Raw genomic sequence first — 23,932 nt, forward strand, 5'->3', positions numbered from 1 at the left:
AAAAGTTCTTACTCCTGCAGCCCTGTTTGTCAGCCGGGATGTCAGGGCGCGCACAATACCTGCGATTGATGAGGCGGAGGAGCCAATCAGCGGCGGGAGGCGGCCGTGCGCGCCCCTCGTTGGCGGGGCCGGGGGGAGTTACGCGAGGAAGGGGGAGCCGCCGCTGACCAATGAGCGCTCACGTCCGTCTGCACGTCGCTCCGCCCCCAGCTCCCATTCATCAAGGGGGGGGACGGTGTCGTCTTTTCAATTCATTTATCTGCAGGAATGATTGCCGCTATCAGTCTCGCGTTCACCGCCCGGCTGAGGAGGTGAAAGTTTCTCCCCAGGAAGATAAACCGCAAAAGACAATATTGTGCATGATTTGCGCCTTTTTTTTGCAAAGCGAAAAAAAAAAAAAAAAGGCCCCCAAAAAAAAAATCGGGGAGAGTGTGGGGAAGCTCGAAGAGGAGAGAGAAACAATCTCTCGGCCACTTTGCAACATTCCTATAGCCAAAATAATCACTGAAGGAAGTTTCTTTTTTTGTTTTGGTGATTTGTTTTTTTTCTTCTTCTGCTCGTGTTGATCTCTCTGCGTTATTGTTATTTGCAGCCAGTTTATTTTTGCGCCCACCCAACCCCCCCTTCCCACTTGAGCCTCCCTGAAAAGTCAAAGCAAAGAGAGAGTGAATATTTTTGGGGCACATTTTTATTATTATTATTTGCAAGTGCGAAGATCTCTTCCCCTCTTCCGTACCAGCCTCTTTTTTTTTTTCCCCCCAATCTCTCCCCCCCCTTTTTTTTTCTTCTTCCCCCTGCGCTGATGCCGAAGGGGGTGTTTTTGATGTGGTTGCTTTGGTGGTGATCGTCGCTGACTTTCCAAAGAGGGTGTTTTCGCCGCCGCTGCTGCTGCTGCTGCTGCTTCTCTCCGCGTTGTGTGTGTGCGCGCGTGCTTTTTTTTTGGTTGCTGCATCGACGCTGGGAAGATGCTTCTGGATGCTGGACCGCAGTATCCCGCCATAGGAGTCACTACCTTCGGATCCTCTCGCCACCACTCCACGGCCGATGTCACGGACAGAGAAGTGGGGCTGGGGATCAACCCCTTCGCCGACGGCATGGGCGCTTTCAAAATCAACCCCAGCACCCACGAACTGGCCTCGGCCGGCCAGACCGCCTTCACCTCGCAGGCGCCTGGCTACGCGGCGGCGGCCCTGGGGCACCACCATCACCCGACCCATGTCAGCTCCTACTCCAGCGCCGCCTTCAACTCCACCCGGGACTTTCTATTCCGCAACCGCGGCTTCGGGGAGGCGGCGGCCGCCAGCGCCCAGCACAGCCTCTTCGCTTCCGCCGCCGGCAGCTTCGCCGGACCCCACGGACACACGGATGCCGCTGGACATATACTTTTCCCAGGGCTGCACGAGCAAGCCACCAGCCACGCTTCGCCTAACGTGGTGAACGGGCAGATGCGCCTGGGCTTTTCGGGAGACATGTACGGCAGACCGGATCAGTACGGTCAGGTCACCAGCCCCCGCTCCGAGCACTACGCTTCGACCCAGCTGCACGGCTACGGCCACATGAACATGAACATGGCAGCTCACCACGGAGCAGGGGCCTTCTTTCGTTACATGAGGCAGCCCATCAAACAGGAACTCATTTGTAAGTGGATTGAGCCTGAGCAATTGTCAAACCCCAAAAAGTCCTGCAACAAAACTTTCAGCACGATGCACGAGCTGGTGACTCATGTCACAGTGGAGCACGTTGGAGGACCTGAGCAGTCCAATCACATATGTTTCTGGGAAGAATGTCCAAGAGAAGGGAAACCTTTCAAGGCCAAATACAAACTTGTAAATCACATCAGAGTCCACACAGGTGAAAAACCTTTCCCTTGCCCTTTCCCAGGCTGTGGCAAAGTCTTTGCCAGATCAGAGAATCTCAAAATACACAAAAGAACTCATACAGGTACAGTAACCTTCTCTGTAGCTTTTCTCTCTGTAAGCAGATGCGCCGAGCGCCGGGGCCGGGGTGGGGGGGTGGGAAGCCGGGCCGCTCCTTGACTGAAGGCCGGGCTGGAACGGGGGTATGGTCCAGAGACATCAATTTTTCCAGTCGAGGCAGGATAGGAGCTCTGCTGCAAAATGGGCTCGATCACAGCCACGCCGGTAGCAGCGGCAGCAACAACAAAAAAATAAAATTATCCTTGCCGAGGAAGAATGGAAGAAAGGCAGGGTTTGCTGCTAGGATTGTTAGAGCAGGGGGGGTGGGGTGTATGTGTGTGGAGAACCGCAGCAACCTGTCCTGTTTAAATTTATAGGATTTAATTAATTGTTGTTCGGCAGTTTTGACTGTGGCATGATGAGAAATTGTGCTGAATATCGCAGGCAGCTCATCCGTCTCCCTTCAGCAATTCAGGGCTTGGTAAATATTTAATTCCGAAGAGTGATTTTAAATAAACCGAGCCGGGCGCCTTAGTGTGTTATTGTTGTGCGGAAGGAAGGCTCCGAGATCCCTAAGAACTTTTCCCCATCGCGGAAGGTGGAAATGCAGCAGCCTCTGGCTGGGAGAGCTCTCTCCCACTCGCTCCCACCCTCGAGAGCCGAAAGCCAGCGCCGCTTTCCCCAGCACTTTTGCAGAGTGACGGTGGGGATGCATTTTATTCCCTGCCGGGATAATTTTCAATAATGCAAGAAAATACAGAGGAGAGGGCTGGGATTGGTGGGAGTGTAAAATATAACGGGAATGAGCTATAAAAATGGAAACTAGACACTGAGGATCGCGTGTAAATAGCACCACTCCTGTTCTCTCTCTCGGAGCGCTGCGAGGAGGGAGAGGTGCCCGGGGATAGGGTTGCGAATGAAACTCGCCCTTCCCAACGGGCAGAAAAAAAAAAAGAAAATAAAAAGTTATTTGGCTCCCCAATCACACTCCTCCGAAACGGGTGCTGAGCAGGGGTGAGAGTAACAGAGAACAGAGAAGCAGGGGTTTGTGATTTGAGTCTCGCTGAAGTTAGAAAGTTGCAAGTGTTCGAAATCGAGAGCTGGGCTTCCGTCCGACGGTGTGACGGGGACAATGAGCGATCCAGCTGACCCTGCTTAATCAGATCCATTTTCCCTTCATCCCCCCCTTTCCCTCTGCAATAGGTGAAAAACCATTTAAGTGTGAGTTCGAGGGCTGTGACAGGCGCTTTGCGAACAGCAGTGACCGCAAAAAGCACATGCATGTGCACACTTCCGACAAGCCCTATCTCTGCAAAATGTGTGACAAGTCCTACACGCACCCCAGCTCCCTCAGAAAGCACATGAAGGTAATTGGAGGGTGCTTGATGTGCGGGGTTCGAACGCCGCCGCGGGCCTGGTCGGGTAAAGGGCTGCGGGGACGGCGGGCAGGAGCTCCCTGGCCGTGGGGCGGCGGTTCCTGCGGGCGGAGCGCGGCCCGGGGCCGGCTGCGGGGCTAGGCGCTGCTGCGGCCCGGCCCAAGCGTCCGCCCAGGGTCCACCGGGCTGCGCCGCCCCCTGCCCGGCAGCGATTAGCCGTGGCCCCTTGGGCAGGGCCTTCTGTTGGTGCGTTTTGTCCGGGGAGGGGAGAGTGGGCAGTGGAAGGAGGCAGCCGGCGGGCAGCCTTCTTGGCCTGGTAAGGGTCGGGGCCTGGGGGGAGCCACGCGGGGATGCCGGAGTGCTGGGTCCCGTTGTTTGGAGCATCCTCAGCCGAAGGCGGCCGCCGCCAAGGCCTCTGTACTCCGCCGCTCTCTATTTCTGCCCGGGTTTTCTCTTGCAGGTCCATGAATCATCCTCGCAGGGGTCCCAGCCTTCTCCAGCCGCCAGCTCAGGCTACGAGTCCTCCACCCCTCCAACCATCGTGTCTCCATCCACAGAAAACCAGACTGCCAGCTCCTTATCCCCTTCCTCCTCCGCAGTCCACCACACGTCCAGCCACAGCACGCTTACATCAAATTTTAACGAATGGTACGTGTAAACCGCTAAAACAAAACAACAAAAAACACAAACCCAAACAAAACAAAAAAACCCCAAGCGAGCAAACAAATACCCTATTTAAAGACTCCAAAAATAATGAACACTTTGAAATCAGAATTTAAATGAGCAAACAAAAATAAAATGCTGCCAGTAGACCCAGGACTGAGTAATATGAAGACTTCGTTAAAAAAAATTCTTCCTTTTTTACCTCTGTTTTTATTTCTCTTTCCACCCTTCCTTTTTTCTTTCCCTTTTTTTTTCCTTTTTTTTCTTTTTTTTTTTTTTTTCCCCCTTCTTTGACTGTTCTGCTCTGTTCCAAGGCTTGGTAGGAGAAGGGTTTAGTAGAATGCATAAGAAGACAAGGTTACCAGGGCAAATGCCAACCGTATAGGGCTTTACTGGAAACCACTGATTAGAGATCTCCAACTGCATGTCTGCTCGGGCAGCGGCCTTCCCCCCCATCCCCTCTTGTAAATACAGAATTAATAGCTTCAAAAACAAAACAAAAAAAATGTACTGTTTGATTTTGTAAATAGTTATATCGCAAGTTGAATAAGGGGATATGTGGATTTGTGGTCTTTGCATATATGTGGGGGGAGGGGTGGGGGCGGGAGCGGCGGCGGGGGGGGGCGGAGGTGGTGGGGGGGCAGAGGGAAGAGGTAGAAATTCAACTATTTGTACTGAATGGCAAGAATGTTCTAGTAAATGTGTACCAAAATGTGAATTACTTTGTATTATTACAGTCTAAACGTCGATCTAACAGAATATTATTGGTATTAATGTGCTTTTTTGTATAAAGTGCAACATTTTGTCCCAAAGTCCAGTCTAAGTAGTGCAGTAAAATGTTGTTACACGTCCTGTCAAGAAATTCGTATAGTGAAAGCCTGGATCTGCGTGTCAAACTGTTACATTTGTTTATGTAAAGTGATATTAAAAAAAAAAAAAAAGATATAAACTATATCTGTCCATTGCTTTTGGCAAATACAAGAACATAATGTATATAAATCCTAATTTCCATATTTATCCGCATGTAAAGGTCCGGTTATACATGTTACAAGATATTCAATATTTATGGCTAGAAGAATTGGTATGTAAAATTTAGTTTACAGAACTGTTTGGTAACATTTCGTACCTTATTAAAGATTCTTAAATCCCATGAATTGTGGTAGGAATTATTATTCGCTAAGTCAACCTGCTGCAACTCCAACTAGCTTTAGGATATTAGAATAAAACTGTCCCAGTTTTTCACTGCTTTCCATTATGTCATCACTAAAGCAGCGAAGGTGATATAAATGTGATAAATGAAAGGATCCCTGCTGGCATTACTATAGTGTGTAATTAGTATTTATATCAAAATTTATGAAACAAATTTTCGGCCGCAGTATAATTTAAATGACCTTTGCAGACATAGAATAACAACCATAAAAATAACAGAAATAGATTGCATATGCTACATAAATATTAATGTGGGGAGTTATTACATGAGAAGTGCTGCACTCCACTACTGCCCATGTATCTGCACAGACTGGGTCTCTAAATTAATTCGAATAACATATATTAGGAGATTTAAAACAGAGGAGATTTCGGTAGCTATTTTAATTTAAGGCATTTATGACCATAACTAATTCTCAGGCAGTGGATTCATGACTTTCCATGGGCCTTTTACTCCAGGAAGTACAGCACTGTTTCATGAAGGCCGTTGTTGTGGTTGTTGTTGCTGGGTGTGGTTTTTTTTTTTCCTTTTTCTTATACTCCCCTCCCCCCTTCTTCTATCTTTTTTTCCCCTCATTTTTTTTTTACTCATCATGATATTCCTTAAAACGTGTTGTTAATTTAAATCAATTACTTCTTATATTATGTTATTATTATTATTACTATAATTTTGCCAGTGTTAATAGCTTTATAAAAAAATAAATATAGGGATAAGAATTATTTTATGTAATTTGATTATCTTTCTATCTCTTTTATTTATTTCTCATTTACTTAAGAAATTCGTTCCATTGGCTGGCGTTGATACAGTAAATTTGTAAATGAGAAGACAATATAAAAAATCTAAATTACTTGTGCTTAATGACTGTAGCAGAACGCTTTTTCTCTAAATCAGATTGTCTTCCTTGCAGTTTAGTTTGATAGATTTGCAAGCTGTACTGCTTCCACTAACTTAGCTACGGTTGTTGGAACTGTTGGGCTTTGTTCCTGGCTGTAGCTTGCATGATCGCCCCATTAAGCAGACAACATATCAACAGACAACACAAATCATGAGGTTGGCTAAAGCTGCGAGGGCCTGTGATATGTCATAGAGTGAATTGCATAAACTGACCTTCCAGTAGACTAAGATGACACTTTAACAGCTTCTTTAAAGAAATATTATGTGTACAGCGAGTCAATAGCCATATTAATCGCTCGTGGGGGAGGGGGTGCCGTGGAAGCCGGTCTCTGCTAAGATCCATGCGGGCGCTCCGCAGCTCTGGCTGTAACCCACCCACAGCACAGTCAGCTTACCTCACAGCAAAACCCCGCAAGTACTTTCCTTTGTCCGTTATATTTGGGGATCTCCCCCTTTAAAAAAACAATCCAAACCAAACCACCACCAACAACAAAACCAACCCAAACAAACAAAAAACCCAAAACGAGCAAAAAGTTTGCACTGATAAGATGAAGTCCCACTCCTGCCAGCTCGGCATAGCCGGCTGCTCCCTGCAGCACCCGTGGGAAGGCTTCGCGTTAACTTTACTTTCCCCAAACTGCAGTTATTCCAAGAATAATGCCAGTTTCAGGGAGAAGAGCGCCACCTTGCAGGGACCGGCGAGACAGAGAAAGTTGGAGCCCTCTGGGACCTAGGCAGAAAGTGTTGGTACTTGAAGAAATGTAATCCACCGGTCAAAAGCGACAGGGAAAAAAAAAGTGTTTCATGCGCCGAAAATGTTACTCTCTGAGAGGCTTTCAGGTTAACTGTCCCGCCGACAGGACAAGGCAGCGGTTTAAAAAAATAACCTGAGCGTAGATAAAAAAAAATTAAAATATAGTAAAGACAGCCTGATCCATCCCACTGTAAAATAAACCCAGAAAAACATGCGGGGTTGAAGATATTTTAAAGATACGTATTGTAAGTTTCTTTGAACTTGTGTAAAGTCCCTAGTGGTCATTTAACACAGAGCTGTTAGTTGTGTGGCTTGGAGCACTTGGTTAATGATCACTCTTTTAAACTTTTAGTCTGAGGTTTGTTTGAGCGTCCTACAGCAGAAAGAATTATTTTAGTGTTGTTGCTGTCGTTTCCCGCCCCCCCCCCCCTTTTTTTTTTTTTCCCATAATCTGGGATGGTGGTGGGGAACGGTGCAATACTGGTTGGTCGCCATTCCCTATAACGTTCTGAATTTGAGAGGATCGCTGGGGCTGCAGTTGCAGATGCTGGTTTAAGTCCATGCCGTGGTTGTGTTGTTCGCTTGGCTCTGGAGAGGAGAGCAGTGCTTTGAAATTCTCGTCAGAAAGAGAGGTGATTTGCAGGCAGAGAGGTTGCGAGGCATCCCTCGGCTGTTTCTGCACTGTTTCAGTTCCTAAAGCGAACTTTCCTCTAGCAAAGCGCCCTGTGCGGGTTTACTTAGAAAGGCTTGTGGGGCGAAACAGGAACTCCGATTCTCCAGCCTGACGGGGGCCATGTTTTTCTTTCTAATGTCTGGCTCTTGAGATGCTGCAAGGGTATTTTTCCTGCGTGGGTTATTAGGTTTCGAAGTAGGCGGGGGATGCTTGCGAGGGATCGCGCCGAGCCCACGTCAGGCCGTGCCGGCAGCTCTGCGCCACTCCGTGCTGCCTGCTTCATGGCAACCAAAGAGCTAGGGCCCGACGTCCGCCGTCCTCAGGCTCCCGCCGCCGAGGGGGCGGCTTTGGAGAGACCCTCAGCAGCACGGCAGGGATCGGGGGGGACTGTCTGGGGCGTGTGTGCGGGGGCTGTGTGCACCGTCCCGTCTCGGGTGGTGTTCTCGCGGGGCGCACACAGCAGCCCGCCGCCACGCTTGTGCTGTTTGCACGCAGAAAGTTAAATGCAAAACAATAATCGGGCTCTTCCATTTCCCCCTTGAAAGACTCGCCTTTCGGATCGCTTTAATGGCTTGTGAATGATCGCCTGAATTTTTTAAAAGGCGACTCCGGAGTTCATGAGACAAAGTTCTCTTCTTTGCAGAGGAGAGTGTTTGGGATGGGAACATAAGCTAAGCGCTAGCATCGAGTGCTTATCGCCCTTTTTTTAGCCGAGAGGAAGCAGCAGTCCCTGAACTGACGCATCGGGACTTTTATTCACTACTTTTCTGGCCACGCTGATAAACGTAGTCAGAAAATGTTTTAAGTTTTCCAACGTCCAGAGCGCTTGTCCCTTTCGGAGCAACTTTTAAGAGGAGGAAGTAGCGAGCCCGGCCGCGGGCCGTGCGGCGGGCTAGCGGAGAGCCCCCAAGCGCGCCCAGATCGGCAGGATCCTCGGTGCGACCGGCGCGGAGCTGGAACTCCGCTGTAAAGCCCACTTCCAACAGAAGATCCCCTCTGGAAAAGGCTGCTGACACAGAGCAGGGTATTCCGAGCGACCTGATGCTGAAAGACTCGGTGTGAATTTTACCGCTAGAGCTCAGAGGGGGAAGAATTTGTAAGCGACGTCCGCATGAGAAGGATGTGCAGTTTACTGGACACGTTGTGTACCACCCTTATAAAATGTGCATGGACATATACACACATACGCACCCCGCCCGCACTCGCACCACGTCTGTGTGCCCGCACACGAGTGCCCCGGCTCCTGCTCGCGGGTGGGAAGCCCCCTCCGTCCTGCACACACGCGTGCACCCTGCACCTCGAAATAAAAGATCGATCCCCGCCGCGCAACGCGGCGTCTCCTCTGGAAATCAGCATGTTTGCCACATTGGCGATTCTGTCCTGAGTAGGGGTTTGGTGGTGGGGAAAGGGTGAGGACCTGTGGGAGGCCCGGCCTGGACCCGGCGCTGCCGTGCATCCTGGCCCGCGGAGCAGCTTTGCCGCACCGGAACTCCGTGCCTGGCCGCGGGCCGCCACCGCAGGCGCGGGGATCCCGTTGCGGGGATGGGCACTGCCTGTTCTATGGGTTTAATTCACAGGGTACACGGTCATTGCTGCAGATGCGCACACGGTCACCAGAGTCAGAGTTCGCGTTAATGGTTTTATTACAGATTACATACGTATGTATAAATATATATATAACTCTCTCTCTGTATTTGCGCGTAAAGACGGAGTTGTGTTTCTAGAAAGACCCGCATTCACGTGTTTACATGGAGGTATATTTTTGAAGGCTCATGTAGCCCGTATTATTTAATGCAAATGTCTATGTAGGATGGATCGCGTTTGTAACTAAATTACTTTATTTTCCAGATTCACCCAGAGACATAAATAACTGAGATTCCTGTTTTGAACTAGCAGCAGGACAGTCTTCTTTAACTTGCTTCAGCTCACGTACAAAAGTGGGTTCCGTTTTACCGCAAAGAGGCTGTATTTTAGAGTGCATTTATATTAAAAACGTCCAAGTTTTTTTTTGTATATATAAAAAAAAAAACGTTGATAAAGTCTGGGTCAGATTTGGTTCATCTTCGATAACAAGAAACACGATCTTGTGAAGCGAAGGGGCTATTTTTATCATGCAGCTGGAAGCTGTCATCAATTCATAACATTTATTTCGGCTTTAGAACGATAGTATAAAGTAGCATGAAGTTTCCAGATGACGCCCGTACTGCAGACAGGATTTTTCAAGTATAATAAATCAAATTAATTACCTTTTCGATATATAGGATCATACTACCTCTCTATGAAAGTGCTATTAAAAAATTGCTCGGTGTGTGCATCTGTGCTAGTGCATGTGTTTACATCTCGGGACGCGAATAGGGAATTAGCTGTCTGGGGGTGGCTGGAATGAGGCAAAGCACATGATCAGCGGTGCGCACTCTCCCCCGCGTCCACAAATACCACTTCGCGAGACGTGGGCAACGCTTTGCTTAGCCAAAATCTGAAAGTTGTGTAATGGCACGAGTCAGGAATTTAGGAACCCTTCAGATTCTTCTCACTTCCGAAAACCCCGTGAAGACGGCCAAAGGGAAAAATAATGGAAGGACACCCCCCACTCCCTCCACCAAGGGCCCTCCACCCGCTGGGACAACGTCTTTGGTGTTTGCTATCGCCTCTTTCGGGGGAAAGCCGGGGAGCAGCGGGAAGGCACGGGGCTGCCGGGCTGGGGCCCGTTCCTAGATGTCGCGGCGGTGCGCGGGGGCGGTGTGTGCACCCCCGCAGCGGCCCGGGCGGCGCATGCGCGCCTGCGGCCCGGCTCCACGTGCTGTTGAATATTGATGACTCTCACCGCCTGTCCGCAAGCGCGGAAGGTAACCGCGTCCGCTTCTGCGCCCGCGCAGGAGAGTGATGTTGCCAACCCGCTTCCGCGCCCGCTGCTCCTCCATCGCGGCCGGGCCTGACCCGTCCGGGGCTGCTTCCGCCGTGCCGTCCCTCTGTGTACGTCGGTGCACCCGGGAAGGCACTTTCCCTCTTCCCTCCCTTCCTGGCATGTTGGGCATACGCGACCTCCTTAATTTAGCGGGTGCTTTAGCAAATTACTGGTTCCCTCCGCATAACAATTCTCGGCCCCAGTGTCCGCCAGCCGAGTTGCTCTTCCTGGGGCTCGTGTGGTAAAACGTGATGGGCACAGTCGCCAGAAAAGTACAGTTTCAAGGGAAGGGTTCTCCCTTGTAATGGATTCTTGTAATGGATTCCTTTCTGCCTCGCTCCTCTTAGTAAAATCTCAATACTTTATGGCCCATCATACTTTATTGCTGCTATATCGACATCGTATGATGGATCGGAGGAAGAAACGCAGGATCTTGGCATTTATTCCGTTTGTAGGCTGCCGGGTTGATAAAAAAAATAGTAATAATTCCCAGCACTCATTGTTCAGCGGCACAAACTGATTTTAAAGCCTTTTGTACGGTGGCAAAATCACATCCCATGTTATCAGAAAGTGCTTCTCCATCTTGCTAATGAGGTGGGTTTTTCTTTCCCTCCAGAGCCCGGTAGGGAGTAGGCAGGGCAGAGGCAGGAGCCCTCGGAGCTCGCGCCTGGCTGCTGGGCGCACTCGGGCGCGTTGCCTCGGCGCGGGCACGGCCACGGCCGCGCAGGCTGGCCCGGTACCTCCGAAGTTCACAGAAAGGCTCTTCCGGGCGGCGCGAAACTGGCTGGAAATCGCTCAGCGAAAATTCTCTTTCTGCACCCTCTCTCTCCTTCTCCTCCGCCACAGTCCACACCTCTCCATCGCCTTCTCCCTCCCCCTTGCCCGGTGCCACCGATAAACGCGCGCCCATAGGTATGTGCGTTCAAGGGCTGGGTTGTGCAAGCCCCTCCGAACAACACCTTGAGTGTCTGTGCCCCTCTCCCTGACCAGTTGAGGCTCCCCGCACTCCCCAGCCAACTACAAGATGCGACAATAAAGCCGATGTCCATCATGTCGCCTGTTCATTTCAGGAAGGGCAGATTCTGACCTCAATTTCTCAAGTGGAAGCTTGTTTTGGGCACGCATTGTGGGCGCCACTTACACTAACCTTTCTATTGATGTGTGTGAATGCACATTATTATTATTATTTTACCCCTCCAAACATTTTTTTTTTCTTTTTTCCATTTCCCCCCTTAGCCGAACGGGAAACCTTCCCAGTGGTTGTGCGGTGCTCGGAGGGCGTTCAAGGGGTCAGTGTCACCCGGGCACACACCTGAGCCACATGCCCCCGCCTGCGCATGGGAACCCGCTCTCATCATTTAACTTCCAAGAAAACTGTTGATCTCCTCCAAGTGTGAGGCTGAACCTTTGCATTTAGTGCTCAGGCTGCGTTGCTGCCCTCCTCCCCCCTAGCCCTTTATTTTGTCCCGCGGGTTCGTCCCTGTGTTGTATTTCTAGAGAATCCCAGCCCCCCCCCCCCCCCCCCCGGCAGGACTGGGGCAGGCACGGGGCGTGAGCTCCTGCGCCGGGACGGCACCGCGGGGCATTTGTTGCGGGGGCAGGGGAACGTGCCCTCACTTTTTAGCCAGCTGAACCAGGATGAGCTCTATTATTATTCCTTTTATTATTGTGGTTGTTATTATTATATTCAATTAAAAATTATCCCTTTGTAACTTGCAAAGCGCCTGTGAATTTACCTTAAACCTGATTTCTTTCCTAGCCAATGGTGTCAGGGGCCGGCTAGCCTGTACCTCCGGAGAATTAACCCTTGTCGCTAGCTGGAGCGAGGGAGAAGCTGAGGTTTGGCCCTGAGGAGCTGTGTGTGTAGATCTGGCACAGCTTTGCTCCCTTAACTCCTGGATCTTTGTTTTGGTGGCGACCAGGGAGAGCAGGGAGCGCTGTGCTCACATTTCCCTCTGGCTTTTACACACACACACGCACACACACAAATCCCCCTTTCCAACTTTCTGCCTTTTGCGCTTTCCTTCCATTTTTTTTTCCACTTCTCAGACCTACTGGCAGCATTTGCTGAGAACTAGATCCCCGCCGTGGTAAGTGATGCTTTTCTCCATTGCAAAACTCGCTCTGCTCACTGCTCGCTGTCCCAGGGATGGGTGTAGAAGTTGTATTTGTTTGGAACATAATTGCCCAACCCCAGTGGTTTAACGTCAAGCAGCACAGAGTAAAACTATTTCGTGTATTAGCTCTGAATAGGAGCAAACAGACCAAATAACCATTGCTGGCTCAGACAGTAGCATGGCACCAATGTAATTCTTTTTAAGTTTGCAAAGCAACTTTTTTTTTTTTTGTTTTGTTTTTTGTTATGAAGGGGATAGCGAGTCCATGTTTTGGGTCTGATCTTTTTATTTACATTACACACCAGACCATAACAAACTACACAAAGAACGCAGCTGCCATATGTACTTTATGAACATACAATTATAACTGGGGGGTTCTAGCATTCAACCTAAATGTTGCAGACACACTGATACCACTCTGCAAGGTTCGTGCAATACCTGGAAACTCACTCCAGATTTGGGGGGGAGGGGTTGGAGAAACGTTGCATTTTTAGAGCCTCTCTCTCTCTCTCTCTTTTTTTTTAATCAACTACAGTAAATGCCTCCTGGACATTTATTTTTAATGTACAGTCTACAGCTCTGACTGGATCAAATTCACGATTATTCAGATGAGGTTGAATTTGAATAACTTGCTGGTTTCTCTCCCCCGCCCTCCTCCATCACCCTCCCCATTCTTTTTTTTTCTTTCTTTTTTAGTTTAGTGGTTTTTTTTTTTTAAATTAAGAAAATGAAGAGAACCTCTGAGTCCGTCTGACCTTTGGCTGACAATTTAGAAGGAGACAGTTCGCAAATGAGGACTGGATAAATTAGACGCTCTAGTTCTCCGAGTAAAGCCATAGTGGACGCCCGGCTCCCACCGAAAGGAGCCGGGGCAGGGGCTACCCGGGAGCCCCCAGTACAGCGGTAGGAGGATGGTCCCGGCGGAGGGGCGCGGAAAGCCGCCGGGCACTGCCAAGTTCAGAGCACGTCCCCTTTGCCGAAATCCGCCCCTGCGCGCCGCTGAACACCGAGCCCGATAGCCGCATGCTAATGATCGCCCTCCCGCAGCTCTCCGCTCCGCAGCCGCGCAAAGGCTGCGAGTGATCACAAGTGGCAGTGCCGGGCCCGGCGGCTCCGGCTCTGTGCTAAACGCCGCGTCGCTCCGTGCTCGAGGGGCCGGCCCGGCCGGGGAGAGACGGAGCTAGGGGCGCTCCGAGGCCTCCCCTCCGGCTCGGTTATCGTTCTGCGACGGGGCCAGCTTTGCGGGCTACAGCGAGGGTGGGAAACCGGGCGGCAGCCGCTATGCCAGGGTACCGTCAAGCAGAGCCCCCCCACCCTGCCTTATTAGCTTGTCAGAGTTTATCTCGTTAAGTTGTGCAGGATGTTACTCACATGGCAAGGCAAGGGTAAACTCTAGAGAGGGCTTAATCAGAAGCTGTTGTCAGAAAAAAAAAAACCCAAAACCAAACCAACAAACCCAAAAAAAGAAAGGGAAAAGAGAGAGAGAGAGAGAAGGAAACCCCGTGTCGTATTTTAAGTGATCATTTGTTGAGCATCTGCAGTCGCTGCTGATCTGCTCAGGCAGGCTTTGCCAGGGAATTGCTGTTTTAGAGGCCACGAAGCATTTTCCAGGCGCAGGCTAAGGTCCTTTTTTTCCCCACGGGAAGAGGTGAGAGCCATTCCCTCCCCGCAGCGGGGCGGAAGGGGCACGGCAAAGGGCCGATCCTGAGCTCCTTAGGCAAAACTTCCAGCTGAAACAGGCCCATGCTCCCAGCCGACAGCAATTTCCCCCTCTCTAATGAGCCGCCTCTGTTAATAAATGATGCCTCTGCTCAGGTTCCTCAACGGTCTGCAGCTGAGTCCAAGAGAATTTGATACTTTATTTGAAGATGCGTTTTAATAAAACTGCTGTGACGTTGGCATTTTATTATGAGGCTATTGTTTCCAAATTAATGCTTAATATATGAAAAATATCTATCCTACCAAACTAGATTCACATCCATGCACTCGTTTCCTCATTTACACACATTTTACAGCTAAGAACCTGGGTCTACATTTCCCTGAAGCACCAGACCATTAGTTTGCTGGAGATCTAGCTGTTTCACCCAGATGGATATAATTCTGAACCAACTCAGAAGAAATGCACAAACATATGCTTTTCTGCAATTTTCTCCACCCCACCTCCATTTTTGCCCCCTTTACTTTCCCCCCCCCCCCCCCTTTCCTTCTCAGTCAGTCTGTGTTGAGCAATGCCTTCAGAAACTTCATTAAGTCAAAGGCAGACCTAGAGGTCAGGGACTTTGGGAATAGTTCCCCTTTATTCTGAAACTTTCTAAACTTAGAGCAGGGTTGAACATGTCCTCAAATCTGCACCTTCCAGGAGGAAATGAATAATGTGCCAGACACTTCACTTGTAGTAAAGAATTACAAACCAAGTGCTGTAAGTTTCAGAATTCTTTTTTCTGGACCATTTTCTGTGCACATTTTAGTTAGAATGTAAAACGGTCACCTCAGAAGTTGAAAAAAAATATCTGTGCAGATGTTACTGTATATATCTTCATTTTATTTCAAGTAGATTTTACTAACAATTAATAGCAAAAAAATGGGCAGCCACTTTGACAGGATACCTTTGCAGGTTGCAGGCCAAATAAGCTCAAGCAGCTCATGTGTTAGCAATAAACTTGGACTAGCTGTAATATTTCTGAAAGAAAAACTTTTCTTGCCCCCACCTCCACCAAATACGTATTATTTTGCACTTAAACTTTCGTCTTTATTTAACTTTCTTTGAATGGTGAAAATTTACATGCAATTTTAGTTATAAAGTTATTGCACATTAATAAAATAAAAAAACCTTAACAGAACAAGTGTAGTTTCTACTTTACATCTGAAAAAACTCTAATCTAGGAAATGCCCCCAAACAGTCATTTGGTATATAGCATGAGTGCTGAATAAGAAAGTATTTCCACCAGCTCTGAAATACGAATTAGGAAATATTATAAATACCATACGATCGATAAATCAAAAATTTCTAAATTCAATGCCAACATCACAGCACTCAAGGTTATATTTTCTGTTTATATAAATAGATATCTAGTTATTCAAGTCTGTGTTTTTTCTTGTCTTACCTTTTATGCTTTATTGAAAGCTGTTGAACCCTTGGACTTTTGATTACTGGTATGTTTGGGTTAGGAAGTAGGGTTATATAATACAGGCAGTTACATACCTAATCCAAGTGTCTATGTTTAAATCAAAATCATTATCTTTAACTCAGGTGAGTGAAGCAGGTTATTTACTTATGACAGTTTTAATGCCAGTCATATTTTTAAAAAAATCCATTTAGATTTAGTTATTTACCATTACTGATTGCATCAGGACTTGCACTGAGGTGAATATCTCTCAGAATTGTCTGGCTAGTTAGTTTGTTTAAAATACTTGGGATATTTTTTTTAAACTATTTTTTTCTTTTAATGCTGAATTACTTTTCTGATGTGATATTTGTAACAGTTGTTTAGTCTGTATGTTTGATTTGGTACATGCTTCCACAAATGTTTTTAATCATATAGCAAATAGTTGAATTTTCCTACAAGGAGCAATGGACAAAGGGTGCCAGGAAGCATAGCTACAGCAAACACTAGGGCTGAAATAAGGGACTGAACCAAAGCACATTGAAATCAATGGGAGACTCCTGTTGAGTTGGAACAGACTTCAGGCACAGTATAAGTGACTGTACAGGTACAGCATGTTCCATCTCTACAGTTTTGCTTTGGTTTACAGCACATTATTTACAGGTAACATTCTTGAGCTAGATTAAAATGTATTGATTCATGTCTGGCATAAACAGATCTATGTTTAGATGTAAATGCCAATAGAAAGGCATTGCACTTGTATTGCAAAGCTGATGGAAATAATATGCAAGGTTCACCTTATCCAACCAGTGATTGCTTGTAGCTTATATCTCAAACCATTGCTCTTTTTAGATAAAGGTGCATTTTTGTACGAAGGAGACATCTGTCTAAAAGATATGGTCATGTCCTTTCCAATAAACCCTAATTTTCAGCCACATGACTAAAAGTTGAAAATTGACCAGCTTATCAAATCTATATTCACCTTTGCCAAGCAGCAAGAGGAACGAGGGAAGCACTCCATCTTTCTTACTCCCTCCTTCTCCAGCGCTCCCCCCTTCCCCTTCCTTTAGCACTGTTCTACAAATATCGCTTAAGAATTATTTCCCTGCTAATACTGGAACTTGACTGTGAAAATTCTGTTTTCTGCTACAAGAATTCAGATGCAGTAAACACTGCTATAGCAAATGGAGTGTTTCTGTTGGGATATGCTATATTATATATTATATGCTATAAATGGGTTTTAGTCTGTTCCCACTGGAGTCATAAGTTTAGGATCAGATCCTGCTTAATATCATATTTCTCCTTCTCATGATACTTAGTGACTGTAGCAAAGAGCACAGCTATTGAAAAAAACCCCATCCTTTAAAAAATAAGGACTTGTTTATCTAGAAAATCTGAGTATCACTGAAATTTTCATTTTCTTCCCTCAGAGACTCCTTTACACTTGTAGTTTCATATTTAGAAATTCTCTCCTTTTAAATTCTATTACGTACTGAAGAATAGCACATTTAATTAAGAAATCCTAACAACATAAAATTGTGCAGTCTTGTCAGTAGTTGCAGAGAAAGGGCCGAATTCTTCCTTTCTTAATCTGGCAAAATTCCCTTTGACATCAGTACTATGTTCTTTACAAAGCTCAGATATGTATTTTAAGACTCCACCAATTACAAAGAAATTGTTTTACTCTTGCTGCAGTGTATGTCTGCTGGTAGATAGCAGCAATCAGGAAGCTTCATGCTTGTTGTGTTTCTGATCCTAAATGAGGAACTGTGAGGACGTTTCAATGTTTCAAAAAAACTGTAAACAACTCATTTCTGATATGAAAGCACAGCAAGAATGACCTGCCCATCCTCTTCCAAGCAGGACTTTGATTTAAACTATTGGAGAAGCTCTGAAACTGTTCAACTTTTTTTCCCAGCCAAAGCTGACAGTAGTTAGAATATTATTTTACCTGTAGAAGTATGAGGAAAGGGCTTTACAACCCAGACCTGTTTATGCTCTGTAGGTCTAGTAAAGGAACAAAATTTGCCCCCTGACATGCCCGAATAAGCAGTGAGCCTATTTCAAGTTCCGCTCAATAAGTGTGTTAAATGCATAAAGTATTTTGAGTAAATGCCATGCAGCTGTTTGGTAGCTTGCAATTACTGTGGTATTGTGTCTCCCTGCGTTCTGTGTACTGCTATAAATCCTGCAAGTGGACACTGCTATTTCTGACACATCATGTTTCATTTTCTATAAGTCTACAGGTTTTGTTCCAAGTACATGAAAATAATGAAACATTATAAATATTAGATAGTCTTGCTCCAGCGTGTGGTGCTGTAAATCTCTGGAGATTCCCAAAAAGACAGTGACAACATGAATGCAATTACACATGATACTATTTTATGAGCTAGTTCTATAAAGCAGCATCTCAGTTCTGCACTGTCAATCATTTTTTTTTCGTAGCAACTTTCAGAATGTCAAATGGAACTTTTAAAAAGATGAATTATTTTCTAATCCCAAAATAAATTTGCACATGGCTAGAATTAAACAAAAAGCCCACCACTGCTCCAGGAGGAGTTTTGCCGGAGAAGGAACTTGGGATAGACACAGTTATTTCAGAGCTCAGATTAAAATGCTGATATACAGAGATATCTGCCAGGATATATCTACTCTAGTTGTGCACTGCAACTGTCCATGCTCTGCAAGGCCTTTTTACTGCCCTCTGGTCTGCAGAGGTTCTAGGCTGGTGAAGGAGAAATATTTCTCTGAACCTTAGTTCAACAGGTGACTTTGAAATGATCTATGAATTCCTTCACTTTTGTCGATCTGTCATCAATAGCTAGCATGGTTCTAGAAAAATACACGTAGGTATTTTCTCAAGGCATGCTAATTTAAATTAAGACCTGGAAAAGCAACTGTAGTGTTAGAGGATGCAAAGAGTTCTCAGGAAAAAAACCCACCACCACCAACTTTGAATTGTTATAACAGCTGTTATGATGTACTATGTAAATCATCTGGGAATTTAAACAAAAGATTTTGTAAGATATTTTTTTGTCAAACAATAAATATGCTTTGGTTGAGACTTAATGTTTTTCCAGAGGTGTTATTGTTATCAGATGAAAGTGAAACCTTAGAGTACTCCTTATTGACTGATGAGGATTTGATATTTGTTTATAGCTGTGCCAATGCTAACACCCCTGTATCTACCCAAGAGAACTTACGTTTCTCAAAATCGAGTGTTGGAACTTACACTGTTGATCCATATCAAGTTATATTTATCTTCTAGGTGTCACCTAGATGTTCTCACCAAATTTAATCAGAGATACAAAAAGATAAAATATGTGAAAAAAAAAAAAAACAAAATCTGTAAGTGCCTTTGGTCAGATTATTTACTTTAATGTTGGTTTAAACCACCATAAGCCTCTCTGCAGAAACTCAGTGGTTACTCCTCATTGCCTGAGTGTTGTACAATGGCCTTTACAGAAACAAAAATCAGGCCCTTTAATTAATTTTTGCCCTTCTATATGGAGTATTGGTTGCTGCTGGTTCAAAGTGTCAGTTCATCAGCCTGCTGAATAAAGTACAGTATGATTTCACTAATGATAGGGATGCATGCTACAGATTACTACGTTTTGCAAATTAGCAAGTAATCAAACAAACACCATAAAAATCAAAGATTCTGCATAATGAAATATACTTTATTAATTTATTTTTACAACCATGCATCAGTTTTAATTATTTTTGTTAATCCATTGGTGCTAGCACATGATGCAGTGGAACTGTGTTTTTTTAAAAACCTTACATTTTAGTAGCCAAAGCCCCTGCTGCAGCACTTTTAATATTTAGTCTTTTGTGAGAAGATGGGCAAAGCTCTCTTTCTTTAGTGGGGGATCTCCTTTGAGAGTTAATTCCTATAGTCCTTGGGGCTGCCTGATCCATCCTCATTGAGATACAGGGCAAGAGTGGCTGTGTCCTGGGGAAGGTCACTGCAGCTGGCCTGGCTGCTTGTCTGTGTTGGCTTCCAAAGAGCTGATGAAGAGAAGGAAACTCATCAGAAGCAGGAGCCTGACCTGGGTGCTCTTGGTCTCTCACTGGAGGAAATCTCTCTCCTTCACTCCCCTCCTTCCTCCTCCATTTCTAGTCCACAGAGCATGCCTAGACCATGAGTAACACCAAACTGTGTCATTTGCCATCTTGTTTCTGGTGTACTGTCTAGTACTGAATCAGGGAGAGAAAGCTTCTCTACTAGGTTTCTGTCACCTGCAAGGAGGGTAGCATTTGCTGCCTAATGTATCCCTGTGTTCCCCTCTGAGACATCCAGCTCCAATGCCAGTTGCTGCCTGCTGCACAGCTGGGTAGAAATAATTTGTTTCCTGTCTGTGGGATGAACTTCTGTGCAATGCACATGGTCTTTTTTTTTTTCTTTTCTCACTTTAGCTTTACTTTTCCATATGCTAGTTTGTTGCATAAACTTTCAGTTTTTAAAACAATTTCTATTTCTTCCTTATATTTTAAGTTTGATCGATGAATGGTCTGCTAAGAGTTTTGTATTATTGTAAGCTCAAGTTTGGATGGTAGCAGCGACAGGCCACTAACCATAATTGTGTTGCTGTTGCCACTGTAACAAATTTGTGTCATTTAGCTATTTTGAAGCTTGAGAAGTACATAATGGCAAATGCAGTAGTGATGAATATTTATTATACTGCTGTGGGGTCTTAGGTTTAAGCATAAATTCTGAAAAACTGTCCTTAAAATTTAGCAGAGTGGATTACGTCTGAAACTAGGAGACAATAGTGCAAATAGGGAGACCTCTTGATGGAAAAAATATTTGCAACTGTTGAAGATACTTTATACTTTTAATACTAACAGTGTTAAGGAAAGTCTTGCAAAGACCAGAGTAGGAGACAGATGCTTGGTCTGACCTTAAAGCAGCACATCAGTGTCTGACAAGATGCTAAGCACCGTGTGAGGTACACAGATTTCCCTCATGTGACAGTATTCAACTGATTGCAGGTTTATGCCCCAAATATCTGTGTTTCTTGGTGACACTATTAGAGAAAACAAAGTTTTAGCCCCCTCATATCATGTGAGCCTGTTCCTGCATCACACAGCCAGGGCAAATAAAGGCTGCGTCCTTCGATGCTGGTGAGGTTGGTGGGGTATTATTAACCTACTTGAAATGTGATTTTAGTGTGTATAGAACATGCTAACAATCTCAATTGGCAGATTCTTCAATTTTTTTTTCCAGATAGAATTGAATATAGGCCATAGAAAATGGATAGGCATGAATTGTGATGTTTCCCTCCTTTACATTGTGATTTTTTTAAAATAGTCATAATCTAGATACTAATTTCTTTTTACTCATTCTGATAATATAGTGTGCATTGTACACTTGAGATAATGAGTTATATTTAAGATAATTATATTCGTAGAGGCATATTAGCCAGAAGGTATCACATATAGAGGACTGGTGTTAGACTGGATCTTGATTTTTTTTTTAATTTTCATCTCAGTGAGAAATGTGGTTATCTGACAATCAGTGACTCACTGTACTGGTTGAGTATGAACAATAAAGAGAATCTGAAGTCTTGCAATAAAAAAAGCACTGTCTTAATGTCTTGAACCTGACTGTCCATCAGTGCAGCTGTGGACAAACTGGTCTGGTCACGCTTAACCATTCGGCATCAACGCACTTATGTCAAGAATGGCTAAAGTCAAATAATTTTGGAGGTGTAGGTGGGAGCTAAATACAGCCCATATCACCTCAAGACCCCTGCAAGCAAACAGCTGGCTTACAGCTATTCAAACCTAGCTAATGGCTGTGGTTTTTTTGTCTTGGCCAGTGGATATGTGCAAAATATGACTATTTTAAAAGAAGAAAATGTTAGACATTTGCATGAAAGCGTCTCTCAAGGTCATAAAGTATGCATGCTGAAGATAAAATGATATTAATTTGACCATAATTTGTGTGAGGGATTTCAACAAGGCAGTGGAATGCATATTTTAAAGACCTTTTTTTGTCTCTAGTAATTTAATTTCTCAGGAAATGTTGCCATTAATATTTTATTTTGAGCACTGGGGCGCAAATGGTATTACCCATGTTTCTCTTTACTCCTGACAGTACACTCGACACCAAACACTTGTTCTGGTAGCATATTTGTCCCCTGATAAACACAAAGTCTTTCCCCGCCCCCCCCCCCACCCCCACCCCCCTTGTGTCCCTCACTTACAAAAAGCAGTGATGTTTAGAAAGGCTGGAAAAACAGTGAGATAGGGGGTCTTATGAAAAATGTGTTTTTTCCAAGTGAAATTAGAAACAGGATCTCTTTAACATGGAAATTTGATTTCTTTACAATTTGAGGACTCATTTCTGCAACTGTCACATATGTAAAATTTCCAGTGAAGTCAAAGAGGCCTTTGACTACAAAGAAACAGCACAATCAAGCTCTGAAAAAAAAATATATATTCCATATGCTTTTTTGTCTCTCACAGTGATGTACATGTTATAGTAACTTCATCCAGATAAAACTGTCATCATTTTATTTTTTACTATCCTTAAACTGTTAAAAAAAATAATAAAACCAATTTCTGAGATCAACTCATCTTTGTGAGAGCATTTAATTAGCATCTCCGTTTTTTATTTTAAACTGAAATGTGAAATATTGCATTGTCAGAACATCCTTGAGTGATATCCTAGATGCATTGCTTGTTTGGAATGGCTTAAAATCACACAACTTTACTGAATTATAACTAGATAAATATATCTAAGCCTGAGGGCAGGAAGTCCTGGCAGCTGAGACATGGGGAACATGCGGTTTGTCCGTACTAGATTCTTCTGTTCCCTTTTACTAATAAATCTATTGGAAAGCTTTGTTTTCACTCCCTGCATGACAAATAAAGACTCTGTCTATGGTGCCGTATTAATGCTTGGTACTGATGCTTGTAATTCCACCTATTCTCATGGAGAGATGAGACCTCTGTGAACCAACCCTCATCAGGTCAGGTTTTGTTTGAGTTGGTGCCTGTTTCGAAGCAGGGAAAATATTGTGCATCACAAGTATTATGGGATTGATGAATCACACCTCGGCTTCATAAGGTCATCTGCAACAGTTATTTGAGCTGCCAGACCACCCACCTCCATTTTTGATTTTCTACAATGTCTGCTTTTATTTTCTATTTAGCCATTTTGAAAAATGTTTGTTTTTCTCCCACCACATCTTCTTTGTACAAATGAGTTGAGATGAGACTGTAAAAAGTCAGGGTAGCACTCTTTGCACGTTCATACAACTCACTGTTCAGTCGAACCCTTTGGTAAACAATTTTTCTTGCGTGACAGAGCGTGTGCTGTGTGGCAGACATTTTTATGAGGTAGCCTAGGACAGGGCTAATCACATCACCATGTCTCAGGTTTTGACCTTATCACTGTTGTGCACTGAGCCTAAAAATTGGACACTGGCAACCACGTTGCAGGAAAATAAATGGGAAATGACATTTTAGTTAAAAGGAATAAGTGGATTTTATTTTATTGAAACACAGGGTCATATGACTTTTATTTATTGTTCTTGTATGAGTGTAATTAAGTATGTACTATGTTGCCATGTCAAGTGATTTAAAAAAAAAAAAAAGGAATGATTTCACTTGCCAGGATCTGGCTCATGGTTTTGCAGCTGTTTTACATTCAGGCCTTTTAATGAAGCCAGTGGAAACTCTACCTGGAAAACAACGAGAGAATAATAGTCTTATGTGAAACATTGTTTATCACATCTGTTATAAAGCAGGCTAAATCCTACCTTTGTCTTTTAAAATCATAAATAGTATTTTAGCTTTTAAAACCAGCATTTGTCCTTTTGAAATCTCTTGATGTCAGGCTGCTTTAAGAAAAGCCTAAGTAGACCTCCTCTGTACAATGGCTTGATTAAGCAAAAAAATCATGACAATGTCTTCAATACATATATAATGAAGCAGTACATAAATGCGAGCCTGGTAATTTATTATTGGTATCAGAAAGAGAAGAATTTTTTGATGCAACTGTCATTGTTTCCAAAGGGTGTAATAATATAAACTATTCTTATTAGATTACCTCTACATATATTTACACACACACACACACACACATACACACACATTCAGATTGGTGACATAATCTTCACTAGCCTGTGTTTAAGAACAGAATTTTTCACTGCTGCACTAAACCTCTTATTTCCTAGATATATTGACACCATTTGCAGTGGTAGTTCAACTGTACAAAATGAGAGACAAACTGACAGTACTGGTAAGGATCTTTCTCAACATGAAAATAATGGTTAATTACAAAACGCCAGGCTGCAGAGAGAGATCAGTT

General features: G+C 44.8%; 1 protein-coding gene across 1 annotated transcript; it reads left to right on the forward strand.

Moving 5' to 3' along the window:
* The first annotated feature begins 965 nt into the window (after positions 1 to 965).
* Positions 966 to 3,950, forward strand: LOC128970612 (zinc finger protein ZIC 1). Its single transcript, XM_054385913.1, has 3 exons — positions 966 to 1,941; positions 3,120 to 3,283; positions 3,753 to 3,950. The coding sequence occupies exons 1-3, from the start codon at positions 966 to 968 to the stop codon at positions 3,948 to 3,950; spliced, it is 1,338 nt and encodes a 445-aa protein (XP_054241888.1).
* Positions 3,951 to 23,932: the final 19,982 nt, after the last annotated feature.

Source organism: Indicator indicator, chromosome 13 (assembly GCF_027791375.1).
Source record: "Indicator indicator isolate 239-I01 chromosome 13, UM_Iind_1.1, whole genome shotgun sequence".
Lineage (NCBI taxonomy): Eukaryota > Metazoa > Chordata > Aves > Piciformes > Indicatoridae > Indicator > Indicator indicator.

Bases quoted from the DNA above. Each gene is read 5' to 3' on its own strand.
- LOC128970612 (XM_054385913.1), top strand. From the start codon at position 966: ATGCTTCTGGATGCTGGACCGCAGTATCCCGCCATAGGAGTCACTACC. The intron at 1,942-3,119 runs GTACAGTAACCT...CCTCTGCAATAG, and splicing joins ACACAAAAGAACTCATACAG to GTGAAAAACCATTTAAGTGT. The intron at 3,284-3,752 runs GTAATTGGAGGG...TTTCTCTTGCAG, and splicing joins CCCTCAGAAAGCACATGAAG to GTCCATGAATCATCCTCGCA.